At 36.9% G+C, this 25,781-nt stretch overlaps 2 protein-coding genes across 3 annotated transcripts in view; one reads left to right on the plus strand and one right to left on the minus strand.

Annotated features, from left to right (window-relative positions):
- The window catches only part of inavab (innate immunity activator b), a 30,341-nt gene extending 21,951 nt beyond the window's left edge, over nucleotides 1-8,390 (minus strand). The window contains exon 1 of one of the 2 annotated variants that reach the window (XM_017450069.3): nucleotides 8,200-8,390. The gene's annotated coding sequence lies outside the window, so the exon portion shown is untranslated. Of the gene's footprint in view, nucleotides 1-7,822; nucleotides 8,147-8,199 lie in introns of those variants that run through there. The other variant, XM_017450067.3, reaches the window with a different exon arrangement.
- Nucleotides 8,391-22,279: 13,889 nt separating this feature from the next.
- Nucleotides 22,280-25,781, plus strand: part of olfml3b (olfactomedin-like 3b) — a 29,682-nt gene continuing 26,180 nt past the window's right edge. Inside the window, exons 1-2 of the mRNA XM_017450074.3 lie at nucleotides 22,280-22,481; nucleotides 24,803-25,088. Coding sequence (XP_017305563.1) covers nucleotides 22,377-22,481; nucleotides 24,803-25,088 — 391 coding nt within the window. The 5' untranslated portion in view covers nucleotides 22,280-22,376. The remainder of the gene's footprint in view (nucleotides 22,482-24,802; nucleotides 25,089-25,781) is intronic.

A 25,781-nucleotide genomic window follows, 5' to 3' on the forward strand; every position in this document is an offset into this window, starting at 1 on the left:
CACTTTTGTTGCCAGCGGTTTAGACATTAATGGCTGTGTGTTGAGTTATTTTGAGGGGACGGCAAATTTACACTGTTACACAAGCTGTACACTCACTACTTTACATTGTAGCAAAGTTTCATTTCTTCAGTGTTGCCACATGAAAAGGTATAATCAAATATTTACAAAAATGTGAGGGGTGTACTCACTTTTGAGAGACTGTATATACTGCTGAAAAAATAAAGCAAGCTGAAAGTTTTTTGGGGTGCACCATGTTTTCATTCATCAGTATCTTCACAAATAAACACAGTCACTACACTACACCGTCAGACAGAGTGATTAAACCTCATTCTGCTGTCTTTATACATAGAGACATTTACATTGATGGGCAGGCATACAGCGTGATCATTCTGTAATAACTTTATTTGGTCTCTGTATATAAAGAGACATTTACACTGATGGGTGAACATAATCACCTGATTTTCTAAATGTGAGAAATGACATTTGCAGGAAGCTCCCACTTTTTGCTTATGTCTACATAATTGCTAACATTTACAAAATGAACCTCTATTTAATGAAAGTAAACATCCATGTTTAATAAAAATCTTAATGAAATGAATAAAATAAAAAAAATTTGAATGTTCAGTTTAGTTTTATACATGCTCTCATATTCATAGCTGTATTTTGTTGTAATGTGACAAGTGATAATCTCAAGGTTTACTGGGTTTTATATGATTCTTCTTTTCGTACTGTGTGTTTTAGTGAAGTGTATTGAAAACAAACATCGTCAACAACAAACACAACAATATAGGAGGGGGGGTTCATGTCACATGATGGGGAGGCTTGGGGGGGCTTTAGTTACAAAAGATTGAGAACCTTTGGTCTAGTGTATGAATTTTAGAAGGGTAGTATCATCTCAAATGGAACACTAGCAGTTTTTTACTAACTGAAAAAATAAGCCATTTCACAGTGAATAGCACATGACATCAAACGCACTTAACGCAAGGCCGCTGGCTTTAGCAGAATACCAACGACAATGGATTTCTTCATTTTACTGTTTATTTCAGCTGTTTCTGTATTTATTATTACCATTTATGCTCAACATGACCTCAGTCACCATCAGACAGAGGTGTAATCGTCAAGTGACAGCAGAAAAATGTGTGTGACCTCCAGGTCCTCTAGGTCTAAGAGTGCTGTAACCTGCAAACTTTATAAAGCGGAGCTTGTGTAGCACGGAAGCATGGCAGTGATGCACAAGTGCAAACATGTTAATATCCAAAATGTTACACTGTGTGCAAGGGGTTGGGGAAATTGGTGCGAGCTGCTTAAAAGGTTCAGTTTAAATCAAGTTTATTGTCACCATACGGTGTATTTGCGCACTTGCAATGTAACTTCTGTTGTTTATCATAATGGGAGTGATCTATTAGTATTACTACTCACTCACAATGTAGACAGTGATAAACAGTATAGCACAAGTAAGATCTGTAATGTCAAATTAAAACACTATGATCAAAGTAAACATAAGTGAAACAATATGCCTAAAGACTGGGTAAGAGAAACTAAGGTGCAGTGAAAGTGAGATTTTATTATTAATTATTCATTTAGGACTGTAGTTTAATTATCAATGCTGTTTTGTACATCCATAAAAATAATGCGTTCATACTTACAATATAATATAAATTAATAATAAATTCAATCATGTAAAAATGAAAGAATCATCATACATGTTATGTTTGTTGTCATTAAATAGTTAATGAGGGACACATAAGTAGTAGGTAGATGCATGGTGCCCTCCACTAATATTGGCACCCTTGGTAAATTTGAGCAAAGAAGGCTGTGAAAATGTTCTTTATTGTTTAACTTTTTGATCTTTTGTTAAAATAAATTCACAAAAATACTCTTCTCTCATTGATATCAAACAATTGCAAACAAACCAAAGTTTTATTTAAAAAATAAACTTTGTTAAATATAGGTGTGCAACAATTAATGGCACCCTTTTAGTCAATACTTGTGCTACCTCCCTTTGCCAAGATAACAGCTGAGACCTCTATCAGCTAGTGGACTCTCCTCTTCAGTTCACCCCACAGGTTTTCTATGGGTTTCAAGTCAGGGGACTGGGATGGCTATGGCAGGACCTTGATTTTGTGGTCAGTAAAAAAGTAATGCATAAATACTATATAATATGAACTTATATATAATATAAACTAATAAGTATTTACGCATTACTTTTTATAGATGCACAAAAAGCACAGAATTAAACTACAGTCCTAAATTAATAATATGGTGTGTGTGTGTGTGTGTATTGGGTTCTTTTCAGACTTATATAATTGTACAAACTGTTGTGTAAAGTTTTAGTCTGAAGTTTATATTTGTAACACTCAGTTTGTGGATTTTATTTTAAATAAACGAAGTAAAAAAAAAAAAAATGGTACTGAAAGTTTGCCTCGGCCCATCCGATTAATCGAAAAAAAATAATCGGCCAACTAATCGATTATGAAAATAATCATTGGTTGCAGCCCTACTCATTTTATAATTACATTTGAGCATACATAACTTTGATGACTAGGGGCCAATGTAGTGTTTGGTTATTGCGGTATTCATATGCTTTCAGTACAGTATAGTAGGAATTATTTTAAGGATTATCTAGCCACAGCCAAATGTTCCACAGAGTTCTGCTGATCTGTTATCTCTCCTCCTGGTGACTACGTAGAATATATAAGCCTACCGTCCCTGTCCTTTCAGACTGGGAACTCAAGTGCATTGAGGCCAGAAGTGAACAGCCTTTCAATAATCTCCACCTAGGCACCGTCTTCACAAAAGGAAGTCGGGTACATTCATGTGACAAAAACTACTGTGTTATATCAATGGAGAAATGATACTCACACAAAAATAAATAAAGGCAGGTAAGGACTAGACCAATCAGTGCTCAGCACACAATCTTTTGTGACTTGTTGTTACATAGAGGATGGACATCGGCTTGATAATAAAATAACTATTGGCTTCCACAAGTTTATAAAAATAACATTCCTTAACAGCATAAGCAAATCTCACACAGTGCCACATTTGAACCTCAGAGCAATATGCTTAAGTAGCTAAGTTAAAGGTAGTGACCATCAAATCAGGTCTCCAATAGCTGATTACATCCAGAACTGATTTCAGCATAAGTAATAAATTATTTGTAATTCCTTTAAGCTATAATTTAAAATAAATTATGCTTTGGATGCAGAGCCTCAATGGGAAGGAGACAAGAGTATTCCCCACACCCTTGAATTCCAGACTTGCAAGGCTTTGGGGCAACTTTTTAGGGAAATAAAGATTAAAAATGTGCTCTGGTATTAATCAAATATCCCAAAGGTTCAGAATTTTTTTTTGTCCTTTTGTAACGTATAAGGATGTCTAACATTTCTGTGAAAATAGTACACAATATTAGTATAGTATAGTATAGTTTTCACTGGTTCCTGTTTGATAAGATAATACTTTATTAATCCCCAGATGGAGAAATTAGGGTGTCACAGCAGCACATCAAACGTTTTATAAATTGAAGAACCAGACCAAGACAACAATAATAACAAGATGTAAAATATTCATAGAAATGCAGAATGAGCACTAATATCATAGGCTTTAGTGTTTTCAAAGCACTTCCATTAAGTGTCAGAGATGGGCAGATTCTACAGCCATTACAGTCATTCTACCATAAAAAAAAATCTCCCCCACAAGGATAATCTGATGAAATACAAAAGAGTAACTAACTATAACAAATTATTTTATAGTGTCCAAATAATTGCTGATAATCATATGCCTAAGAAAGTTTTTATTGTGCAGGCTTACATTTTATGTTCTTGTATAGGACCACCAAGATTAGTTTCTTTAAACTACTTTAACTACTGTAATGCATGCAGAGCACAGTGAAAATTATTATTAGCTTAAAACATGGAAATCAGCCCTTGCATAATAGTGTTTGTTTATTTATTTAGGATTATTTTCTTTCTTTTTTTTTTTTTTTTTACAGAAATCTAACTGATTAGGCTCCATTCTGAGGTGATAATGGGCCATGGCTGTGACCCAAAAAGTCCTGAATTCCAGAGCCATTCATGTACACTTGTCTGCACACCTCTTTTGGATTACTTCCCATTTAAATCTCTCTTTCTTGATATAAACAATCATTCAGTCTTTTCTCACAAAATACTCCGAATGACAATGTTATACTGTACACCAGGGCTCTACGGTAACAATTTAAGGAGCACTTGTGTTCATAATTACAAAAATTTAGGAACACTCAAAAATTGAGCACAGGTGAAATTCAGTTTTTGTTTTTTGTTTTTTTTTGTTTGTTTTTTTAGAGATGGTAACATTAATGTGCCATAATATACACTGCCATAATATACACATGTAGCATGAGAAAACTTGAGCTGGTCAATTAGGACAGAATTTAGGAACATAGTGTGAGCCACGACACATTAATTTACCTTCTGATAAACTAAATGTAATATTTATAACTTGTTTCCGGGTTTTGGCATTACAAAATGATGTCATCACTCTATGGTGACTGGCTGTAAGTTTAGGACGGATGCAAGTGCAGATAAGAGCTTTATTGAAGAGAGGCAGACAAATCCAAAACCTGAGACAACAGCGTGGTTGAAAACCAGCAAAAGGTCAGGGGTTCGGCAAACAGGCGTAAACGAGGCTAAACTAGAATCAAACAACGAGGTCAAGGACAGGACCAAAACTATGAGACCTGAAACTATGAACAAACGCTTGGTACACGAAAAACTTGCGCAACACTTTGCGTCAAGCAATGACACACGAGGGGTTTAAATGACAAACGTAATTAAGGGTGAACACAAAACAGCTGAGACTAATGATGAAACAGAAGGGAACCAACCAATGACAATACAGGGGCGGAGACAGGACAGAAATCATAACAAATGCACATGTAGAAAATAAACAAAGTCAACGTCACTAAAAAAGCGCGCTGCAAGCTCCAGTGCTTACACGAGGGGAAATCACGACATCAATATGTTGCTAAATGGGACTACAGACGTTGTCAGGGACATTAAACGTCATCACGCTGAACAGGAAAAAACTTTGCAGATAAACTGTTTTAGGTGTGCTGTGCACAATTACCAAAAATAAATAAATAAATAAATAAATAAAGTTAGGAGAAGTTGTGGGAAGCTCGGTGATGGTGATGTTGAAGTCGAGCGACCGTGGTGTAGAGCGTGTATACAGTACAGTTAGCTGTTTATTTCTGGAGATTGTATTTAGGCTTCAAACTTCATAAAAAAGTTTGTTCATTTGGGAAAATGATCTTGATGGACAGAACGTGTTCGTGTTGTAAACTTTTGTTGATCACAGAGATTATTTTTTGCAGTAATCCAAAAGCCTATGTGAAAATCCTATTGGGTTTTTGTGGAGGGAACCGGTGTGATGAAAAATTCCGCGTTCCGGTACAAAATGACGCCGTCCCTGCACCGCTCTATTGGGTGATTTGTCTGCGTCTCTCCTCCTGTAAACACTGTTACTGACTTCTCTGCATTCGCCTGAACTGTTTTCATTTGGTTGAATATTGTTATATTTGATGCATATTTTCATTTGGTTGATGGTATTTTTATTTTTACTTATCCTATATTTTGGGTACAATTTTATTTATATTTTGCTTCTACGAGATGATACACTAAGAGATGATGCACATTTTATATTAGTTTATATTTTATAATAGTATTTATGCATTATTTTTCATGGACGCACAAAAAAGCACCGGTAATTAAACTACAGTCCTAAATTAATAATCTCACTTTCACTACACCTTATGCTTTCTGTTACTCACTGCCTTTAGACATATTATTTTACTTTGATCATACTGCTTTAATTAGATTTTACAGATCTTACTCGTTCAACACTGTTTATCACTGCGTCTACACTGTGAGTGAGGAGCAACACAGCCTTGTTACTAATAGATCACTTACAGATCGCTCCCGTTATAATAATCAATAGAATTTACACTGCATCAAGCAGATACAGCATATAATGACAATAAACTTGATTTAAACTGAACCTCTTAAGCAACTCGCACCAGTTTCTGCTACCCCTTGCACATAGTGGAGCATTTTAGATATAAACATAAGTTTGTGCTCGTGCACCACTTTCGTGCTTCCAGGCTACACAAGCTCCATTTTGTAAAGTTTACAGGTTACAGTCGTCTTCATGGCATTTAATATAAAATGCATCCCTGCAGCTTTAGAGGACTTGGGTCATACACTTTTTCCGCTGTCACATGATTATTACGCCTCCGTCTGATGGTGACTGAGGTCACATTATGCATAAAAGGTAACGCTGCCTTTGGGTATTCTGCTAAAACTAGCAGAGTCGCATTACGTGTGTTTGACGTCATATGACATCTTCTGGCTTATACTTCCAGTTAGTAAAAAAAATTGCTCGTGTTCCATTTGAGACAATACTACCCTTCTAAAACTCAGATGCTAGACGGCACAGTGCATAGTGTAAGTTTATAGTATGTTATTTGGGACAAACTTTGGTCTGTACTCTGCGACGCGTGTTTTCGGAAGAGAAGTAACGCAATGAGTAAACATGCCGCTCGAAGACCAATTAATCGATAATGAGAGTAGTTGACAACAATTTTCATAATCGCTTATTATCGATTTTATTGATTAGTTGTTGCAGCGCTACTGATTTCTTTTGTGTGTGTATATCACATACTAATTTGTTTCAGAAATTTTAATCAAAAACATAATCTAAGCTTTATCTAATTTTTAAATGATTGTTATTTATTGAAGCAAAAAAGTTATCCAATACTAACTGGGCCTGTGTGAAAATGTATTTGTCCCCATAGTTAATAATTTCATAATGCAGTTCCACTGGACTAGCTGAGACCAGGCCTGATTACTGGAAGCTCTGCTCAATCAAATCTACACTTAAATAGAACTGCTTCAACAGCATGAAGTTGGTTAAAGGTCTTACCCAGTAACACACTATTCCAGATACAATGAGATTAAAAGTTTAAGGGGGCAATTAGTTTTTCTTATTGGTGATAGGTGTTGGATAACTTTTTTTTTTTTGCTTCAATAAAAATGAAATAAAATAAAAACTATTGTGTGTTGACTCATTTTGCCTTTTTGTTTTATTTTAGATTTCCTTTGAAGATCTAAAACTATTAGTATGAGATAAACACAAAAACAGAAGTACTCAAATACTTTTTCACAGCACTGTACAAGAGTTTTAGTTCTGGTGGTTCTGAATGCCCAAACTGTTCCAGTAACACATCTGTGAAATAACTGCCAGACTATTTACTGACTCATATCCACGTAGATCTTACTCATGGAACAGATGAGCAGATTAGGACTGATTTTATGTATATAATACCATGTAAAACAAGAGTCGTGCATTTGTAGAAATTGTTATTGTTAATTAAAGCACTGTAACAAGTTCCTAGTTACATTTCTTCGAGTTAACTAATGTAACATCGAGGAACGAGGAACCCTACCTAAAGAACTGAATCTTTTTGAAAAGTTACTGATTAGAAAAAAGTTCCCGACTTGACCATTGCTTGGCTATTCTATAAAGAAGCTGCATCCTTCCAATATTAAAAGTTTATGATTTATACTCTACCTAATGTGAAAGAATATAGGCTAAGAATGATCAAGTCATTTTATAGGCCTACTGTAAAAAAAAAAAAAAAAAAAAAAAAAACAAAATTAACAACAAAACCCAAAAACAAAACAAACAAAAACCCCAGAGATTACTGCCTATACATCTCAATGTATCTGCTGCGCGTCGTGTTCATTTAAAATGCTCTTATTATCAACAAAGAGAAACGCTGACTTACCACCTGAAGTCATAACAAACGCAGATACACACTCAACCTTTAGAAAGTTTCACAATGGAATACGCAGTCAGTTATATATAGTTATATATAGTTATATTTCATCCACGTTTTCCACTCCAACGCATTCCAGATTTGTGGTAAGACTCTGAAAAAAGACCGTACCATACCATGCACACTGCAGGGAGGATGTTCCTGAAGTTTCATTCTCGGACACCTATTTTACGCAGTTTGATAGTTGAAGCCAAAAAACTATGTTGAGATGACTAATTTTACGGTATTCAAAAACTATGGACTTAAGTTATATTCCAAGGTTTTGTAAAACGTGCAATATGTGGAAGAGTGTCCCCCATACACTTCCAAAATGGTATTATCCTTACTGTTCACTAAAAGTTTTCCCATCATTAAGAAATCCTTCTGGTTCGTAGGAACATCAAGAGTGCTGAGGGGTGTCACTAGGTTTAAAATGTACGTCTAACAACTGTAATGAACTTGTAACGTCTCAAAAAAAGTCACAGAAACCAGACACACAATGGTCTAAATCGGCCTGTGTTAGTTTACCCACCGCCGAATTGAGCTGAAAAGTATGCGACTTCACTTTTTACCGTAAGCGATTACCGTAAAAATAATCATTTGAAAGCGCTTGTTAAACACGACCGTTTCGAAGCAACCCGCCTCTCACTGTTAAACAAAAAGAGCCTACACCTTATATCCTGTCATTTTCTGTTTAATAAGAAAAATAAATACAAAGTAAAAATGAAATATTGGCAGATGAAGGGCTATACAGACCTTTGTAGGTGCTGATGCTAAAGTCTGATGATAGGCCTATCATAAAGTTGTACACTCAGCTGTACTGTGTTTTTTCACATTGTCTAAGCTTTCCTGTCAGTAATTAACTAAATGAGTCAGCACGTGATGCATTTCACAAGTCTTCAAAGTTGTTGACTCTATATGTGAAACAAAAATATTTACATCCTATTCTAAAGAAGTATCTCTCTCTCTCTCTCTCTCTCTCTCTCTCTCTCTCTCACACACACACACATTTTTACTGACATGTTTGGTAAATTGAGACTGCATGTTTTGGAACCTGGAACACATACACCCACCTAACACTTTATTAGGAAAACCTGTACACCTACTCATTCATGCAATTATCTAATCAGCGAATCATTTGGCAGCAGTTCAATGCATAAAATCATGCAGATATAGGGCCAGCAGCTTTGGGGAATGTTCACATCAACCATCAGAATGGGGAAAATGTGATCTCAATGATTTTGACCATGACATCATTGTTGGTGCCAGACGGGCTAGTTTGAGTATTTCTATAACTGCGGATCTCCTGGAATTTTCACACACAGCAGTCTCTAGAGTTTACTGAGAATGGTGCCATAAAGAAAAAACATCCATTGAGCGGCAGTTCTGCAGACGGAAACTCCTTGTTGATGAGAGAAGTTAATGTAGAATAGCCAGACTGGTTTGAGATGACAGGCTACAGTACAGTTAACAGTACAGTTGAAATAAAGGCTAAAGTAATTCAGATAGCCACTCCGTAAAATTATGGTGAGCAGAAAAGTATCTTGGAATGCACAACACTTCAAAACGTGATGCAGATGGGCTACAAAAGCAGAAGACCGCATCAGATTCTGTCAACTAGCAGGTGCATTGCCTATAGGGCAGTCACAGGATGAACGATTGACTCGAGAGCTGAATTAATCATTTCTGTTTCCTTTACATAATCTATGAAGATGTTGCGGCGCATGTGTGGTAAAAAACGAACGGATCACTCTCTGAGACAACTCATTGTTCCCGAGTCATATCGAAGATTCGTTAAAAATGAATGAATCGTTCATGAATGACACATCACATCACTAGTTCACACACTTTTTGCAAACTCACTAAAGCACGTATGCACTTTTGTGAAATGTAAGGTATTTGGTGATTTGGCCACTGCAACAAAAAAGTCTTTAAAGCTAAATCTTAAAATAAATTTTTAAAAATAAGTAATCATTTGAATTAATTCAAAGTCACAGCAATAGCATTCACATACTCATGGGGAGACCTAGATCATTTTATTTATTTTAATACATTTTGTTTGGGAGGGGGTGGGTATACTATTGTTGTGCTCAAAAATATTAATGTTCCTGCAAATTGATGAAATGCTGACTATGAATAGTCTTTTTTGTGGTCAATATTTTAACACAATGAAGCAATAATGGGACACTTAGATATTTGAATACGAGGTCAAGAATACTTATATGGATATATATGCGAGGTGCAAAATAAATACAATGGATTATCAATCCGTGTATTATCATTTTCAGGAAAGGGACAAGGAAATAAACAATGCTATGTAGTGTAGAAAACAACACCGAAAGACTTAAATGGAGCACTTAGAATATATGCTTGCATTTCAGTGTCATTAAAAATAGCCACAACATAATAAATACACTTGTAAATAGTATTTAGTGTGTATATTTGAAAGTATTTTGTTTATGTGTAGGCAGAAGGATTTATTAGCAGTGAGCATTTAATTTCGGGCATGTCACTTAAGCACTCTAACTAAAATGGTGGGTGCTGGCATCTTCTTCATATTCTTTTTTGGCTTCTTCTTCGTAAACCAGTTTTGTACTTGAGCTTCATCAAGTCATACTTTTATGTAAGTTTAACGGCTCCGGGCATGTGAACAAAAGAAAAAATCTCATTGGTCGGCCAGTTTTTGACGCAGCGTGTCAAAAAAACAACAAACCCTTTGACGTAAAAAAAAAAAAAATTGACGCTTTGATGCCACGCGTTTTACGCATGGGTGTCAATGGGAGCAATCCCATAGACAGCCACTGGGGCGTTAAATGGACCGGTGTGAACGGGCCTTTGGTGAAAGTTGAATGGTAAAGGCCCATTCACCCCGGGACGTTTTTCACAATGGAAGTCAATGGTTTTCGTCAGTTTTTCGTCAATGGAAGTGTTCACACCCATGCGTAAAACGCATGGTGTCAAAGCAGCAAATTTTTTTAATGTCAAGGTTTTTTTTTGATGCACTGTGTCAAAAACTGGCCGATCAATAAGATTTGTCCATGTGCCCGGAGCCGCTGAAGGTACATAAAAGTACAACTTGATGGCGCTCAAGTACAACAGTGTCTTGCAGAAGAAGAAGAAGAAGAAGCAGAAGTGATTGCTAACGGCCGGACTGAGAGTGGAGTGCGCATGGCAGGAAGCATTGTAGACTCCGGAAGCGGTCTAAAAGTGGAGGAAGTGGTTGGAGCGGAAATTGGAGGGAGTAGAAGTAATGAATGGAGTATAGTGAAAAATTGGAAAAGAAAGAAAAAATTGGGGTCAGGTTTTGGATTCTGATAGCGAAAGGGAAAGAAATCAGATAAGGAGAAGGAAGGAAGAATATAAGGTATTGTTGAAATTTGTATCTGTATCTACAATAAATCCATTAAAATGAACTAAAGCGATTAAAGATGAGATAGGGTAGATTGAAAGTGCAAAGACATTGAGGGATGTGAAACTGCTATTATTTTGTAAAGATAATAGGCAACAGAAAATTGTGCTGGGGTTGAAGATGATCCTGGGGGAAAAAGTGATATGTTAAATTCCAGAATATAAGAAATGGGTAAGAGACTCAAAAGGAATATTTCCAGAGCAGAAGTAAAGGAGGTAAAATGACTTGTATGATTGACAGTATTGACACTATGTCAAAGATAAAGAAAGGAAGGATAGCCTTTCTGTGATGATTCATTTTGATGAGAACAAATTGCCTGATAGGATATATCTAGGTTACATGAGCTATGTGGCCAAACTGTATGTATCACCACCGTTAAGATGTTATAAATGTCAAAGATATGGCCATGTGGAAGGCAGTGTGTAGGGTAAACAAAGATGTGGAGGAGAACACGAATATGGAAAATGTGAGCAAGGTGTAAGTCCCAAAGGCTGTAACTGTGGGAGCATGAGAGCTATGAGAGCATAGTGCATGGTATGGAGGATGTCAGGCAAGACAAAATGTCATGAAAGTGCAGAATGTCAGAGTGGAAGAAGGATTAACATATGCTGAGGCCCTGAAAAAAGTCAATCAGACAACAAGAGCAAAAGAAAATAGAGGAGTACCACCCCTGAAAATGAATGATTGCCAAGAAATATCTAAGGAGAATTCACTGGAGGCTGATAAAGTGCCATTCATTACATTTACAGCAGAGCTGGTGAATTGCTCTGCACAAACAGAAAGTCGGATGGAGATAATCAAAATCATAATTAAAGCAACAGAAATGTATTTGGAGTTAGGCGGAATTAATGTGGAGATGATGAATGAAAAACTAAAAGTACAGGTAGCAAACACTCAGGTAACATGTGGTGGTTCTTAATGGTTTTAACAATATTGCAATGGAACGCACGACGCTTGATCGTTAACAGACAAGAATTTAAGAAATTTATACTAAACCAAGAAAGGTGCCCAGATATCATATGTATTCAAGAATCATGGCTTAAACCATGCTTAAATTATACATTACATTTAAATCTTGCAGTACATAGAGATCATGGTGGAGTATCAATTTTCATAAAACAAGGTATTGGATACAGAATCATAGAGATAAATAAGGAACTAGAAGTAGTAATAGTTGAAATATGGGAAGGGTCACAAAGTATTAAAATTGTAAACCTTTATAACCAATGTGGAAAACTTAATAAATAAAATTTGGAAAAGATAGATGGGGAAGGTAATCATAAGATGGTGTGGTGTGGATATTTTAAGTCACACAGTACATTATGGGGGCATGAAAATGCAGATCAAAATGGGTTGGTAGTGTAGGAACTGCTAGATTTGAGATGGTTAGTGCGTATAAATGATGGGTCAGAAACATGAATAGATATAAGTTGTGGAAAGGTCTCTTACCGTTGGTATCAGAAAATTTAGCAAGGAAGAGTACATGGAAAGTATTGACTCAAGTTTGAGCTTAAGGTTGTGTTCCATCATCCAGACCGAGATGTCCGACATGCAAGCAGAGATATGTGCATAGAGGGATGGATCATCAGGCTGGAAGGACAAATAGAGCTGGGTGTCATCAGCATAGCAATAATATGAGAAGCCATGAGACTCAATCACCTGCCCCAGAGATGTAGTGTAGATAGAAAAGAGGAGTGGACCCAGAACTGACCCCTGTGGAACGACAGTTGTGAGTTGCTGAGTTTCAGAAATACCTCCCCTCCATGATACCTTGAAGGATCTGTCTGAGAGATTGGATTCCACACAGCGCAGAACCGTTCCGGTGATGCCCAGGCTGGAGAGATTTGACAGGAGAATCTGATGATTCACAGTGTCAAAAGCAGCAGAGAGGTCAAGTGGGATGAGGACAGATGATCTAGAGGTTGCTCTTGCTAGTTGTAAGGCTTCAGTGATGGAAAGCAGAGCAGTCTCTGTGGAGTGATTGCTCTTGAAGCCAGACTGCTTGGTGTTCAGGAGGTTGTTCTATGTGAGAAAATTAGAGAGTTGATTAAAAATGGCTCTTTCAAGAGTTTTGGAAAGAAAAGGGAGGAGGGAAACAGGTCTGTAGTTGTCAACTACAGCAGGAGTAAGTGATTTTTTTTTAAACAATGGGGTAACCTGGGCCTACTTAAATGAAGTAGGGTATGTGCCAGTAGAGAGGGATGTGTTAAAGATGTGTGTGGGTGCAGGTAATAGTGTGGGAGAGATGGACTGAAGAAGGTGAGAAGGGATAGGGCCAAGAGGACAGGTTGTGGGACGGCTAGAGAGGAGGAGTTTAGAGACATCAGTCTCTGAGAGAGGAGAGAAGGAAGTCAGTTGGGAGTTACATGGAGGAGGAGCTGGTCTATGCATGTCTGGGGTTGAGAACTGGTTCCTGATTGATCTAACCTTGTTGGAAAAGAAAGTGGCAAAGTCATCTGCAGTGAGAGAGGTAGGGGAAGGGGGAGGAGGGGGACAGAGAAGAGAGGAAAAGGTTTTGAAGAGAGTGCGGGTGTTGGGAGAACTGCCAGTCTTCTCTTGGCAGTATGTGACTTTAGCAGTGGAGATGCTATTGGAAAAGAGGAGAGAAGTGTTTGGTAATTGGTTAGGTCAGTTGGATTGTTAGATTTATGCCGTTTCCTTTCAGATGCTGTTAGTTTGGAGGCGGCAATAAGAAAGGCTCAAGGGAATAAAGAGGTAATAGAGTATTTGTTGATATAGAAAAAGCATACAGTATGTTGTGAAAGGAGGAGAAAGGAAAGAATCATACAAAAAGATGTATGATTGGATCATTGGATTTTCTATTTTATAGGTCCATACAAGTAAGAGTTGGGACTTCATATTCACAAGTATATTTTACAGAAAATGGTACTCCCCAAGGTAGCATATGCAGTCCAATATTGTTTAATATAATGATTAATGATATTTATTCAGAAATAGACATGGGAATAGGAAGATCACTCATATAACAACATGACTTAAATATATACAGATGGACCAAAAGACCCAAAATCAGGTAGATAGCAGCAGCAGTATATATTCCTCAGCAATGTTAAAATATCAAAAAGAGTGACTGACCATATATCTGTAATTACGACAGAACTGACAGCTTTATCCCTGGCATTACAGTGGAAGATAAACAGCCTGAAAGTTATGTGATATGTATAGATTTACAATCAGCGCTAGTAGGTTTAGGGAGTGGAGTATCTTCAGCAAGACATTTTATATAAAATTCTACAGAGTCTATATAATATTAAGAAATTGAGAATTAGGGTTAGTTTTTTGTGGGTCCCAACGCATGTTGGAGTAAAAGGAAACGAGGAACCAGATACATTGTCCAAGGAGGCATTGAAAGAGCCTGATAGTAATATCACGGTAAAAATGAGTAAAGCAGAAACTAAGGGACTGATTTCAACAATAGTAAAGAAGAATTGGCAGAGAATATGGGAAAACGAAGTAAGAGGAAGGCATATGTCTAGTATTCAAGGAAATGTAGGGGTGGAAAGAAGAACAATTAATAACAGGAAAAAGGATGTGACAATGACTAGATTGTGAATTGGGCATACAACACTAAATCAAAGTTTATATACAATATGGAAACATGAAACGAGCAAATGTGATAATTGTAGACTCCCAGAAACAGTAAAACATGTATTGCTAGAATGTACAGCATACAATAGAGAAAGATTACAATTATTACAAGCACTAAAAGAATGGGGTGTAAGAATTTATTCACTCATGGACATATTAGGGGATGAAACAGATTATAGAATTCATAGGGAATTATTCAGATTTTTAAATGCTAGAGGATTGGTAAATAGGATTTAATAGATTTTTTTCTCTCTCTCTCTTCAACCAAGTTCTGCTCCATACTCCAGTCCAGTAGGTGGTGGAAACACACATTCTAGTTGGTTTTCCAACTTCTGTATAAAGAACAGAAGAAAAAGAAGAAAAACAACAACAACATATGCGGATCTGAAGCGATGGAAGGGTTGTAGTGTGTCGGCGGAAGGCAGCACTGAGCTGTGACTGAAGCAGAGAAATTAAAACGAGTAAGTCTTCACCTGAAGACATGGCAACTAAACACTTGCCTTTCCTTGATATTTATACATTTTTTGAGTGTGGTCCTGTGCGCTAGGGTCCAGGCTAGCGCACAAAACCACCATGCCTTCTTTAAGGTCACAGAATGGGGTTACATGTTCTAGCTTTGAAGTTACCTGTAGAGAAACATGATGCATGCCCTTATTTGGGCTTAACAGAGAGACACAATGGACAGGAGATTGTGGTATAGAGCTGTAACTTTGAAGCTGTGTGCGGAAAACAGGATGTATGCTTTTACTTGGTCCGTTTCAGTTTTATTTCTAGGCGCCCTAGCGCCTTTTCTAATTCATCTACGTGTTTAGTAAAGGCAGAGGGTCTGGGTTATTTATTACAATCACGAGCAGCTCTTTTTATTTCTTCTGTGTACCTTTGCCCATATCTCTGATTTAGTTGGCTAATGCCCTCGGCTCTCCTGTATTTAGCACGATCCTTCAATCTCTCAGCTTCAGCTCTCATTTGATTCAAAACACCTAATATGCTATCACATTCTTTCTCTAAATGTTCATGTTTTAATATCAGCTTTTCATTTCTCTTCACATCCAGCGTGTCGAGTTGTAATTCTCGCAGGTCTTACTGGAGGAGCAGAACATCAAGAACAGCTTTCTTAGTGGCCCCCGAACCAGGAGATTTTCCAATCTGTAGATTTTCCATAGTTTAATCATAACTCAGTTTAATCATAATCACATTTCATAATACATCAGCTTGTATTTTACACTTAAGCAAGAAATAATGGTAGGGCTGAGGCTACATAATACTGAGATCTAAATCTCCTACAACAAAACTCATGGAAAGAATAATAGTAAATAGGTTAATGTATTATTTTGAAAATAGAGGGCTTTTTTCTCCACACCAAAGTGGTTTTCAGAGTGGTTTCTCTACAATGGATGCAGTGCTTTGCCTAAAATCAGACACAAGAAAGGCTCAGATCTGTAAAGAAACTGTCATAGCTGTGATTTTCGATATAGAAAAACATGATATGCTGTGGATATATGGTCTTTTAATAAAAATTAAATCCTTGAGTATCGGAGGTAGTTTATAATTAGGTATTGGACTTTTTATTCAATCAAACAATTCAAGTTAGGGTGGGAACATCTTACTCTAGAACATATCAAATTGAAAATGAAACACCACAGGGAAGTGTATGTAGTCCACTCTTATTTAACATCATGATAAATTATATCTTTAGCCAGGTAGAATCTAGTATGGGGAAATCATTGTATGCGGTTGATGGAGCATTGTGGAAGTACAGATAGCAATAAACCAAGTTGAAAAGTGGGCTATGAGATGGGGATTCCGGTTATCTATAGCGAAGACCCAAGTTATATGCTTCTCAAAGAAAAAGAAATATATTCCAGCTGGTTTAACATAATATGGTCATGCACTTGAGCAAGTGTCAATAATTCAGTTCTTGGGAGTATGGCTGGACACAAAAGTAACATTTGGTATCAATATAGAAAAATTGGTGGCAAAATGCAAGAAAGCCTTGAATGTCATGAGATGCTTGGCAGGATGGGGTGCCAGCCGCAACTCACTCAGAAACCTCTGTCGTGCCATTGTTAGATCTGCAATAGATTATGGTTGCATGGCTTATGGTACAGCGTGCAAGACACTTTTAATGAAAATGGAGGTAATGCAGAATAGTCAATAGCAGCTTTGCAAGTGGAGATGGGTGAGATGCTGCTTAAACTGAGACGACAACAGCTATCCATGGTATATTGGGTATCATTAAAGGGGCATAAGGATGGACATCCAGCCAAGTCTGTGTTCAATGAATGCTTGGAACATACTTGGGATAACAGCCAAAGTCTTGGATGGACAGGGGCTAGATTAGCCCAGTCAATGGAACTGGACCACAGTAACTATAGCAAAACTGTGCCATTGCCCACAATTCCACCTTGGATTTTTCCAATGCCTTGTAGAGACATTAATTTACTCTAAGAAATTAAGAAAAATTAGATATTATCAGAAGAATACATGGTAAAGCAATACATGTAAAATAAGTAAAGTCACATGATGTATATATTTACAGATGGATCAAATCCATCAAATCATGATGATCAAATCATCCTAATAGATGACTGATCAGCGTTATACTTACTTGAATTATCAATGTTTTAACACATTAAAATGGAACAACAGTGAAAAATAAACACTCTTTTAACTCTCTTTTTTAAACATTTGACTATTTAACTTGTTACATAGGAGTGGAGGGTAATGAGATGGCAGATAAACTTGCAAAGAACTCACTTAAATGCTGTAATGTAGAGATTACCATCAATACCAGTAAAACTGAAGCCAATACTTGTTTTCATAAATCGATAAATAACATATGGCAAAATCTATGAGAAGGAAAGGAAAAGGTGAGACATCTGCTTAAAATTCAGAAAAAAGTGGGAACAGGAGTTTTGACTTCTGTATTTCAAAGAAAGCATGAGTCAATAGTTACCAGACCTCGTATAGGACACACAGGGTCGAATGCCAATTTACATAAAATCGGTAAGCATCCCACAGGAATATGCAGTAAGTGCAATGAACAAGAAACAGTTGAACACTAATGCAGACAAAGTTGCAGGAAATGGAAAATAATATTATGTCTCGAAAATCTGCTGGCAAAAAAGCATGGGAGAATACGAATGAAAAATGCAGTTTTAGGCTTTTTAAAAGCAACAGGAAATGAGGCAAGAATATAATTTTTCCCCCTCTATAATTTATATATTAATTTATTATTTAGAGTAATAATATAATATCCCATCGATGCTCCACACTCCAGTTCAGTTGGTGGTGGTAATGCACCAAAAGCTGCTCTGCCAATCGCCAATAAACACAAAAGAGGAAGAAAAAACAGCCACAAAAGAAGCCAAAGAAGAAGATGCAAGCAAGTAGCAAGATGAATGTTGAGCTGCTGGTGTCCTTGGTGTCTGAATGCTGAGAGCTTTACGATAAATGCCACAGCGATTACACGAATGTTGATAAGAGTTGTTGTGGCAGGGAATATTATATATAATTGCATGTAACTTTAATGAATGAGTAGCAGATGAAAACTTCACGACTCATTTATGATGTTTTGGCTATTTTTGATTATACTGAAATGCAAGCATATATTCTAAGTGATCTTACACTAGACTACACTTTCTACACTAAATATCATGGTTTGTTTCTTTGTCTCTTCCTTGCAAATATGCAAATGATAATCTGCGGATTGATAGTCCATTGTATTTATTTTGGACCTGGCATTTTGCACCTGGCATACCTGGGACAGCAAATTTACACTGTTGTGTAAGCTGTACACTCACTACTTTACATTGTAGCAAAGTGTCATTTCTTCAGTGTTGTCACATTAAAAGATGTAATCAAATATTTACAAAAATGTGAGGGGTGTACTCACTTTTGTGAGATACTGTGTGTATATATATATATATATAAGTACTCCATTATTGAGTGGTTATATTATCATATTGACCACAAAAAAAGACTATTCGTAGTCAGCACTTCAACAATTTGCAGGAATAGTTTTTGGGCACAACAATAGATGCCTTATACCCACCCCCTCCCGCAAAAAAATCTGGGTCTTCCCATAAGTATGTGAATGCTATTGCTGTGACTTTGACTTAATTAAAATAATTACTTATTCAAAAAGAGCGTGTCTAAAGTGTCCGTAGTGTATGAATGGGTGTGTGAGTGTGTATGTGATTGTGCCCTGTGATGGACTGGCACCCTGTCCAGGGTGTACCCCGCCTTGTGCCCCATGCTCCCTGGGATTGGCTCCAGGTTCCCCCACGACCCTGAAGAAGGAGTAAGCGGTAGAAGATGTATGGATGGATGGATATTAAAAAGAGTATATTGTATAAAATTTAAATCTTTAAGGATTTAGCTTTAAAGAAGTATTTGTTGCAGTGGCCAAATCACCAAATACCTTACATTTCGATAGAAGATGTCGAACTTGAATTTGCCTAGACTTGTTTTGCTGCCAGAGCTGGAGTACCACAAGGAGCGGGAGAAATGGGAGAACCGCGTGCTTGCAATTTCACTTAAGGCTATTGGTGAGTAACTATTTTTGCTTTGTTTTAATCGCAGCAGCTATCAAGTGTATCTGCACACAGTGCAAGAAATCATTGTCCGACGACACTAAAACTGAAATTACAGCTTGCCCTAAGTTAATTCAGCGATTCTAATGTTAATAGACTTTTAGCTAGCCAGTGTCTTCAAAATAGACTTTTTTATGTTTTGTTTTACAGTGGCAACTGAATGACGTTAATTGACACTGAACGTGTTTAGCGTCGTCCGAATTTAAAGTTTGCACTGGATTGATTAAGACTTAGCTCGGCAAACAGCTGTATGTGTTGTGGGCAATTTGACATTCATAGCTAAACCTGTAAGAAATGTAGGTCACTAAATATATTTTGTTTAAATCGATGCATGTTGATGGAATAGAGTTGTTTTTGTGTGAGATTAAAAGTTAATTGTGCCACAGCTAAAGAACATTCTGTGTCCAAGTTTGTAAACATGGGCTGCAAAAGCCATGTTGTAGAAATGCCATAGGAAAAGGCATAGTTAAATAATAAGCTAGTTAATTTAATCAATTTGTATCTGCTGTGCTGATGCTTATGTTTGCATAATTGACCCTGGGCCAGCTTATCCAATGGGCATTATGTGAACGGACCCAGGGGCCCAAGTGAGGGGAAGAAAAAAAATTGTTTTCATTTCTTTCTTTCTTTTTTTTTTTTACATTGCCTAAAACAGAGGACAATGTCTGGTTGGGCCACATGAGATTTACAAAATTCGTGCACCAGTTAACGTCTACAGTGGCATAGGCCACTGCGGTCAGGCCAGCCTCCACTTTGAAAAGCATGGTCAATCTAGCTGCCATGTTATTTCAGGTTTGCACATATACTGGCCATTACGGTAATTACGTCTGAGAACTGATCCGCAAACAAGTGATCTGGCGAAAGCGGATTCACATTCATATATTCAGTCAGCCTGTCTGTCAAATTTATCTATCTATCTATCTATCTATCTATCTATCTATCTATCTATCTATCTATCGTTCTATCTATCATTCTATCTATGATTCTATTGTTCTATCTATCTATCTATCTATCTATCTATCTATCGTTCTATCTATCATTCTATCTATCATTCTATTGTTCTATCTATCTATCTGTCTGTCTATCTATCTATCATTCTATTGTTCTATCTATCTATCTATCTATCTATCTATCTATCGATCTATCTATCTATCTATCTATTTATCGTTGTATCTATCTATCTATCGTTATATCTATCTATCGTTCTACCTGTTTATGAAGTTTTGTCTATGAATTCAGATTGATATTCACATTTATACTAAAAGGAAACTCCAAATTACTTCTTTCCACAGACTAGTTTAATTTCATCTCAGAATAATATTACACTTTCTTGTTTATTGTACTGGATATGGTATTGTGTCTTTTATACACATGAACCTGTTTAAGCATATATACAAAAAATGATAGATACACAACATGTTAGTTGTGTATATTTTCATATGCATATTATTGTTCTATACTTGAGATTGTAAATTGATATTGTTAAATAAAATATAAATAAATAAATAAATAAAAGATGAATAAAGAGCCCTTAAAAACTTGTATATGTGTTGTTTTCTGTGTCCCTGTAATAAAAAATAGTTTTTGTCCTTTCAGTTTTCAGTACTATCATTTTGAAGTGAGATTGGTCAATGGAATCAAGGAGTTTTTGGAATCAATTCTTTTTATGGTTGTCTAAATGTATGGACAAACCAGCATATATGTTTTGGAGGGCTTTTATTTTGTAATTCAACATCAGATAGTCCTGAAATGATGTGAGTGTTAATGACTATGTTTACAAGGACAGCAGTAATCTAATTATTGACCTTATTCTGAATAAGATAATATTGTGATTAAGGTGTTTACATGAGTCGCTTTTAGAATATTCCTGTCATGTTCCCGTTTTACATGTTATAGAACATAGAATGATTAACACCACATGTCACTACGTCACCGCGACATGCCGTCTGACGTCCCTCCAGGATTTCACATATCGACATACAGTTGGTCTTCGTTATGGTACCGTATACAGTTCTGAGTGTTGAATTTTTAATTTTACGAAAGCTTCAAGTGCAGTTAATTATTTGTCATGCTATACATGCAAATAGACGACTGCTTGAAGCCATGGGCTGCGTTTTAAACCACGTACTTACCGTCTATATAGTAGCTCAGATACATGCATCATTAAAACTACATCTTTACTCGTGGTTAGATGAGACTTAAATCAAACTGATTGACCATGCAGATCATTGGGAGGTTTGGAGAAAAAAAGAAGACTGCGAACAAGAAAAATAAACACCTAATACCCATTTTATAAAATGTAGTGGTGGATCTTTGGTGAACACAATATTTTTTGCAATGGCCATCACAGTCCCCAGTTTTAATCCTTTTAAAAAATTAAAGAGAGTAGGCCATTTGTGCAAGGTTGTTTAATGAATATAAAAGTTCTCATAATGTTCTGCATGGAGGAAAGACCTGCATAGTCTTCCATGATGGCGTACTGCTGGCAGTTGGAGCATTTCAGGTTTATTTAGCTTTATTTATCTGGAAACAATAATGCAACTGAGTGCTGTTTACCTTTAGAAAAGGCATTGGAAATTGGGATCTTTCTATGAAGCTTTCTCTCGGCAGCAAAAATACTTTGAACTGTCTTTCATGTTTTTTAATGCTATGTGCTATACTAATCATTAAAAAAAAGAGTCATTTCTATAAGAAGTGTTAGCTTTGAACTTGATAATTACAGAAAAGGAGAGTCAAGTAGAGTTAAGTAAAGAAAAGCTGTGGCAGTTCCAGATGTTTCAGGCTCCTCCTATTTGGCTTTTCAAAACATTCCAGATGAAGTGAACACTCAGTGTAAGGACTTTCTCCCTCTCCTTGCACTTATACGACACACACTCACAGGCAGTGGACTAGAACTTTCCCTTGTTGGATCATGATGAGAGTCCTTCAGTTCCTTGTTGTTTTATTTGGTGGACTGGCTACAGCACAGCAACAGGCCTTAATGGACTACTTAGAGAGGAGACTGCTTGCGATTGAGGTAAGGCTGAAGTAGCCATACCAGCACACCCAGAACTCCTTTTTAACTGGAATCATATGCACATTCAGAGTCATTTCCATTTAGATGGGCATGCATGAGCCTTTGTGACTGCAAACTGAACTTTTGACCACTTCTTTTTATTATTTCACTTATTAAGAGTGTCTTGCAGCGATAACACAAGTATACTTTCCCTGACTGTTGCTCCTCGCAATTAATGGACATTATATTATTGCTCTTTCTTTGCATCTACCTGATTTCATATTCCTCCTCTTCCTTTCTCTGCTCTTCCCCAAGTTACCATGTCTTTCCATTCTGACTCACCATTTCCTTCTGTCTCTTGGATGTTCTAAAATAGGTTGTCTTTATACTCACCCCCTTTTTACAGCGGTGCTTGAAAGTTTGTGAACCCTTTAGAATTTTCTATATATCTGCATAAATATGACCTAAAACATCATCAGATTTTCACACGAGTCCTAAAAGGAGATACAGAGAACCCGATTATACTAATGAGACAAAAATATTATACTTGGTCATTTATTTTTTGAAGAAAATGAACCAAAATTACATATCTGTGAGTGGCAATAGTATATGAACCTTTGTTTTCAGTATTTGGTGTGACCGCCTTGTGCCACAATAACTGCAGCTAAATTTTTCCAGTAACTGTTGATAAGTCCTGTATATTGGCTTGGAGGAATTTTAGCCAGTTCCTCAGTACAGAATGGCTTCAACACTGGGATGTTGGTGCATTTACTCACATGAACTGCTTGCTTTGGGTCCTTCCACAACATTTCTATTGGATAAAGGTCAGGACTTTGACTTGGCCATTCTTTGATAGAACGACTTATGTGCATGTCTTGCTGCGTGACCCACTTTCTCTTGAGATTCAGTTCATGGACAGATGTCCTGACATTTTTGTTTATAATTCACTGGTATAAATCAGAATTCATTGTTCCATCAGTGATGGTAAGCCGTCTCGGCTCTGATACAGCAAAACAGTCCCAAAGCATGATACTACTACCATCATGTTTCACAGATGGGATAATGTTCTTATGCTGGAATGCAGTATTTTCCTTTCTCCAAACATAACGCTTCTCATTTAAACCAAAAATTCTATTTTGGTCTCATCTATCCACAAAACATTTTTCCAATAGCCTTCTGGCTCGTCCACATGATTGTTAGCAAACTGCAGATGAGCAGGAATGTTCTTTTTGGAGAACAGTGGCTTTCTCCTAGCAACCCTGTCATGCACACCATTGTTGTTCGGTGTTCTCCTGATGGTAGACTCATGAATATTAACATTAGCCAATGTGAGAGTGGCCTTAGCTGCTTAGAAGTTACCATAGGGTCCTTTGTGACATTGTGGACTATTTACACGTCTTGCTGTTGGAGTGATCTTTGTTAGTCGATCACTCCTGGGGAGGGTAACAATGGTCTGTGATTTCCTCTATTTCTACACACGTCTGTCTGACTATGGATTGGTGGAGCCCAAATGCTATAGAGATGATTTTGTAACCTTTTCCAGCCTGATGAGCTTCAACAGCTTCTTTTCCGAGGTCCTCAGAAATCTCCTTTGTTTGTACCAAGATATACTTCCACAAACGTGTTGTGAAAATCAGACTTTGATAGATCCCTATTATCTAAATAACACAAGGTGCTCACTCACACTTGGTTTCACTGATTGAAAACACCCAACTCTAATTTCACCTTCAAATAAACTGCTAATCACATACTTGGTTCATACTTTTGCCACTCACAGATATGTAATATGCAATCTTTTTCCTTAATGAATAAATGACCAAGTATAATATATTTGTCTCATTCTTTAAATTTGGTTCTCTTCATCTACTTTTGGGATTTGTGTGAAAATCTGATAATATTTTAGTTCATATTTATGCAGATATATAGAAATTTCTAAAGGGTTCACAAACTTTCAATGTTTGCTCACTCTGTATTTATGCTCCAGAAATTCTAATAAAATTTTTCCCCCAGTGACTCAGATTAAATAAATAGCTTGTTTAGCAAAAGGATATGATGAGGTGAAAAAAGCTAATCTTAAAGGTATGAAGCAGTATGAGTATCTACAGATGTCATGAGAATATCTGCAGATGCTATAAGCATAATGTACAAAATCAATAAGCAAATATAAAAGTCCACATTCTGCTCTAAGTACTGAATACTATCTATTACTATAGCAGAAGCTGTATCATGGCTTGTTCTCAAAAGGCAGTTGATTTTGATTATTTGAGCTTACTTAGAAAGCAGGTAAAATATCTCTAAGCTAAGTTAAAATTTGTGACTCCTCACCCTTTTTTTACTGCAAGGATCGTATCTCCTTGTGGCATGAGCAGACAAGCCGCTACACTTCAGAGCTGCGGGAGCTCAAGCAGCAGATTGTGGCTCAGCTTGAGGGCCTAGACAAAAACAAGGAGGCACTGCGTAGTGAACTGGATGCGGTGGGTGTCCGTGTTGACCGGGTGGAACGTGAGATGGATTATCTTGAGACACAGAATGGAGCACAACCCTGCGTAGATGTGGATGACAAGCTGGTGGAGCAGCAGGTGACTGTGGCCAGGGAGAAGAACAAGTCCAAATATGCCAAGCTTACAGGTATAGCTCCCATGTTCCATGAAAACATTTATTTTAATTACACTTGGGCATACAGCTGAAAAACTAGGAGTATGCTATACAAAATACAATATGGACTGTAGTAGCTTGGAAGAATTGTGTTGGTTAGAGGAAAATTGATATGGGGTGGGCGATATGGCCTTCTAATAAAATCATGTTTTCTCAAATGATATTGTGATAGATATTTACTAATGATATAAACAGGCTCTCAAAATAGTTAAGTTCATTTGAAAACAGTTTATTAGGGCCCAACCAATAATGGTACAAGGCCCTATTGGATCTGCTCCATTTATTATTAGGGCCCAAGCACTGAAGGTGCGAGGCCCTATTAGATCTGCTCCACTTATTAGGGCCTGCAGCGGAGGTGGTTAAGCCCTATTATTTTTGGAATGTTTTTTCACAATTATTAGGGCCCGAACACCGATGGTGTGAGGCCCTATTGAATCTGCTCTGTTCATTCTTCTTCTTCTTCTTTTACCATTTTTGAAGGCCTAACTATACCAAAATATACTTATGAAACTTTGCACACATGTCAGAACTGGTCAAAATTTGCATTTGATAAGAGTTCCAGAAGTGAGTGTGGCAAAATGGCATGATAGCGCCACCTACCAATTTCAACAATGTGGGCCTCCCGCTACATTTCACCTGCATGTACAAAATTGGGTACACATGTGT

This window comes from Ictalurus punctatus, chromosome 21 (assembly GCF_001660625.3).
Source record: "Ictalurus punctatus breed USDA103 chromosome 21, Coco_2.0, whole genome shotgun sequence".
Taxonomy (NCBI): Eukaryota; Metazoa; Chordata; class Actinopteri; order Siluriformes; family Ictaluridae; genus Ictalurus; species Ictalurus punctatus.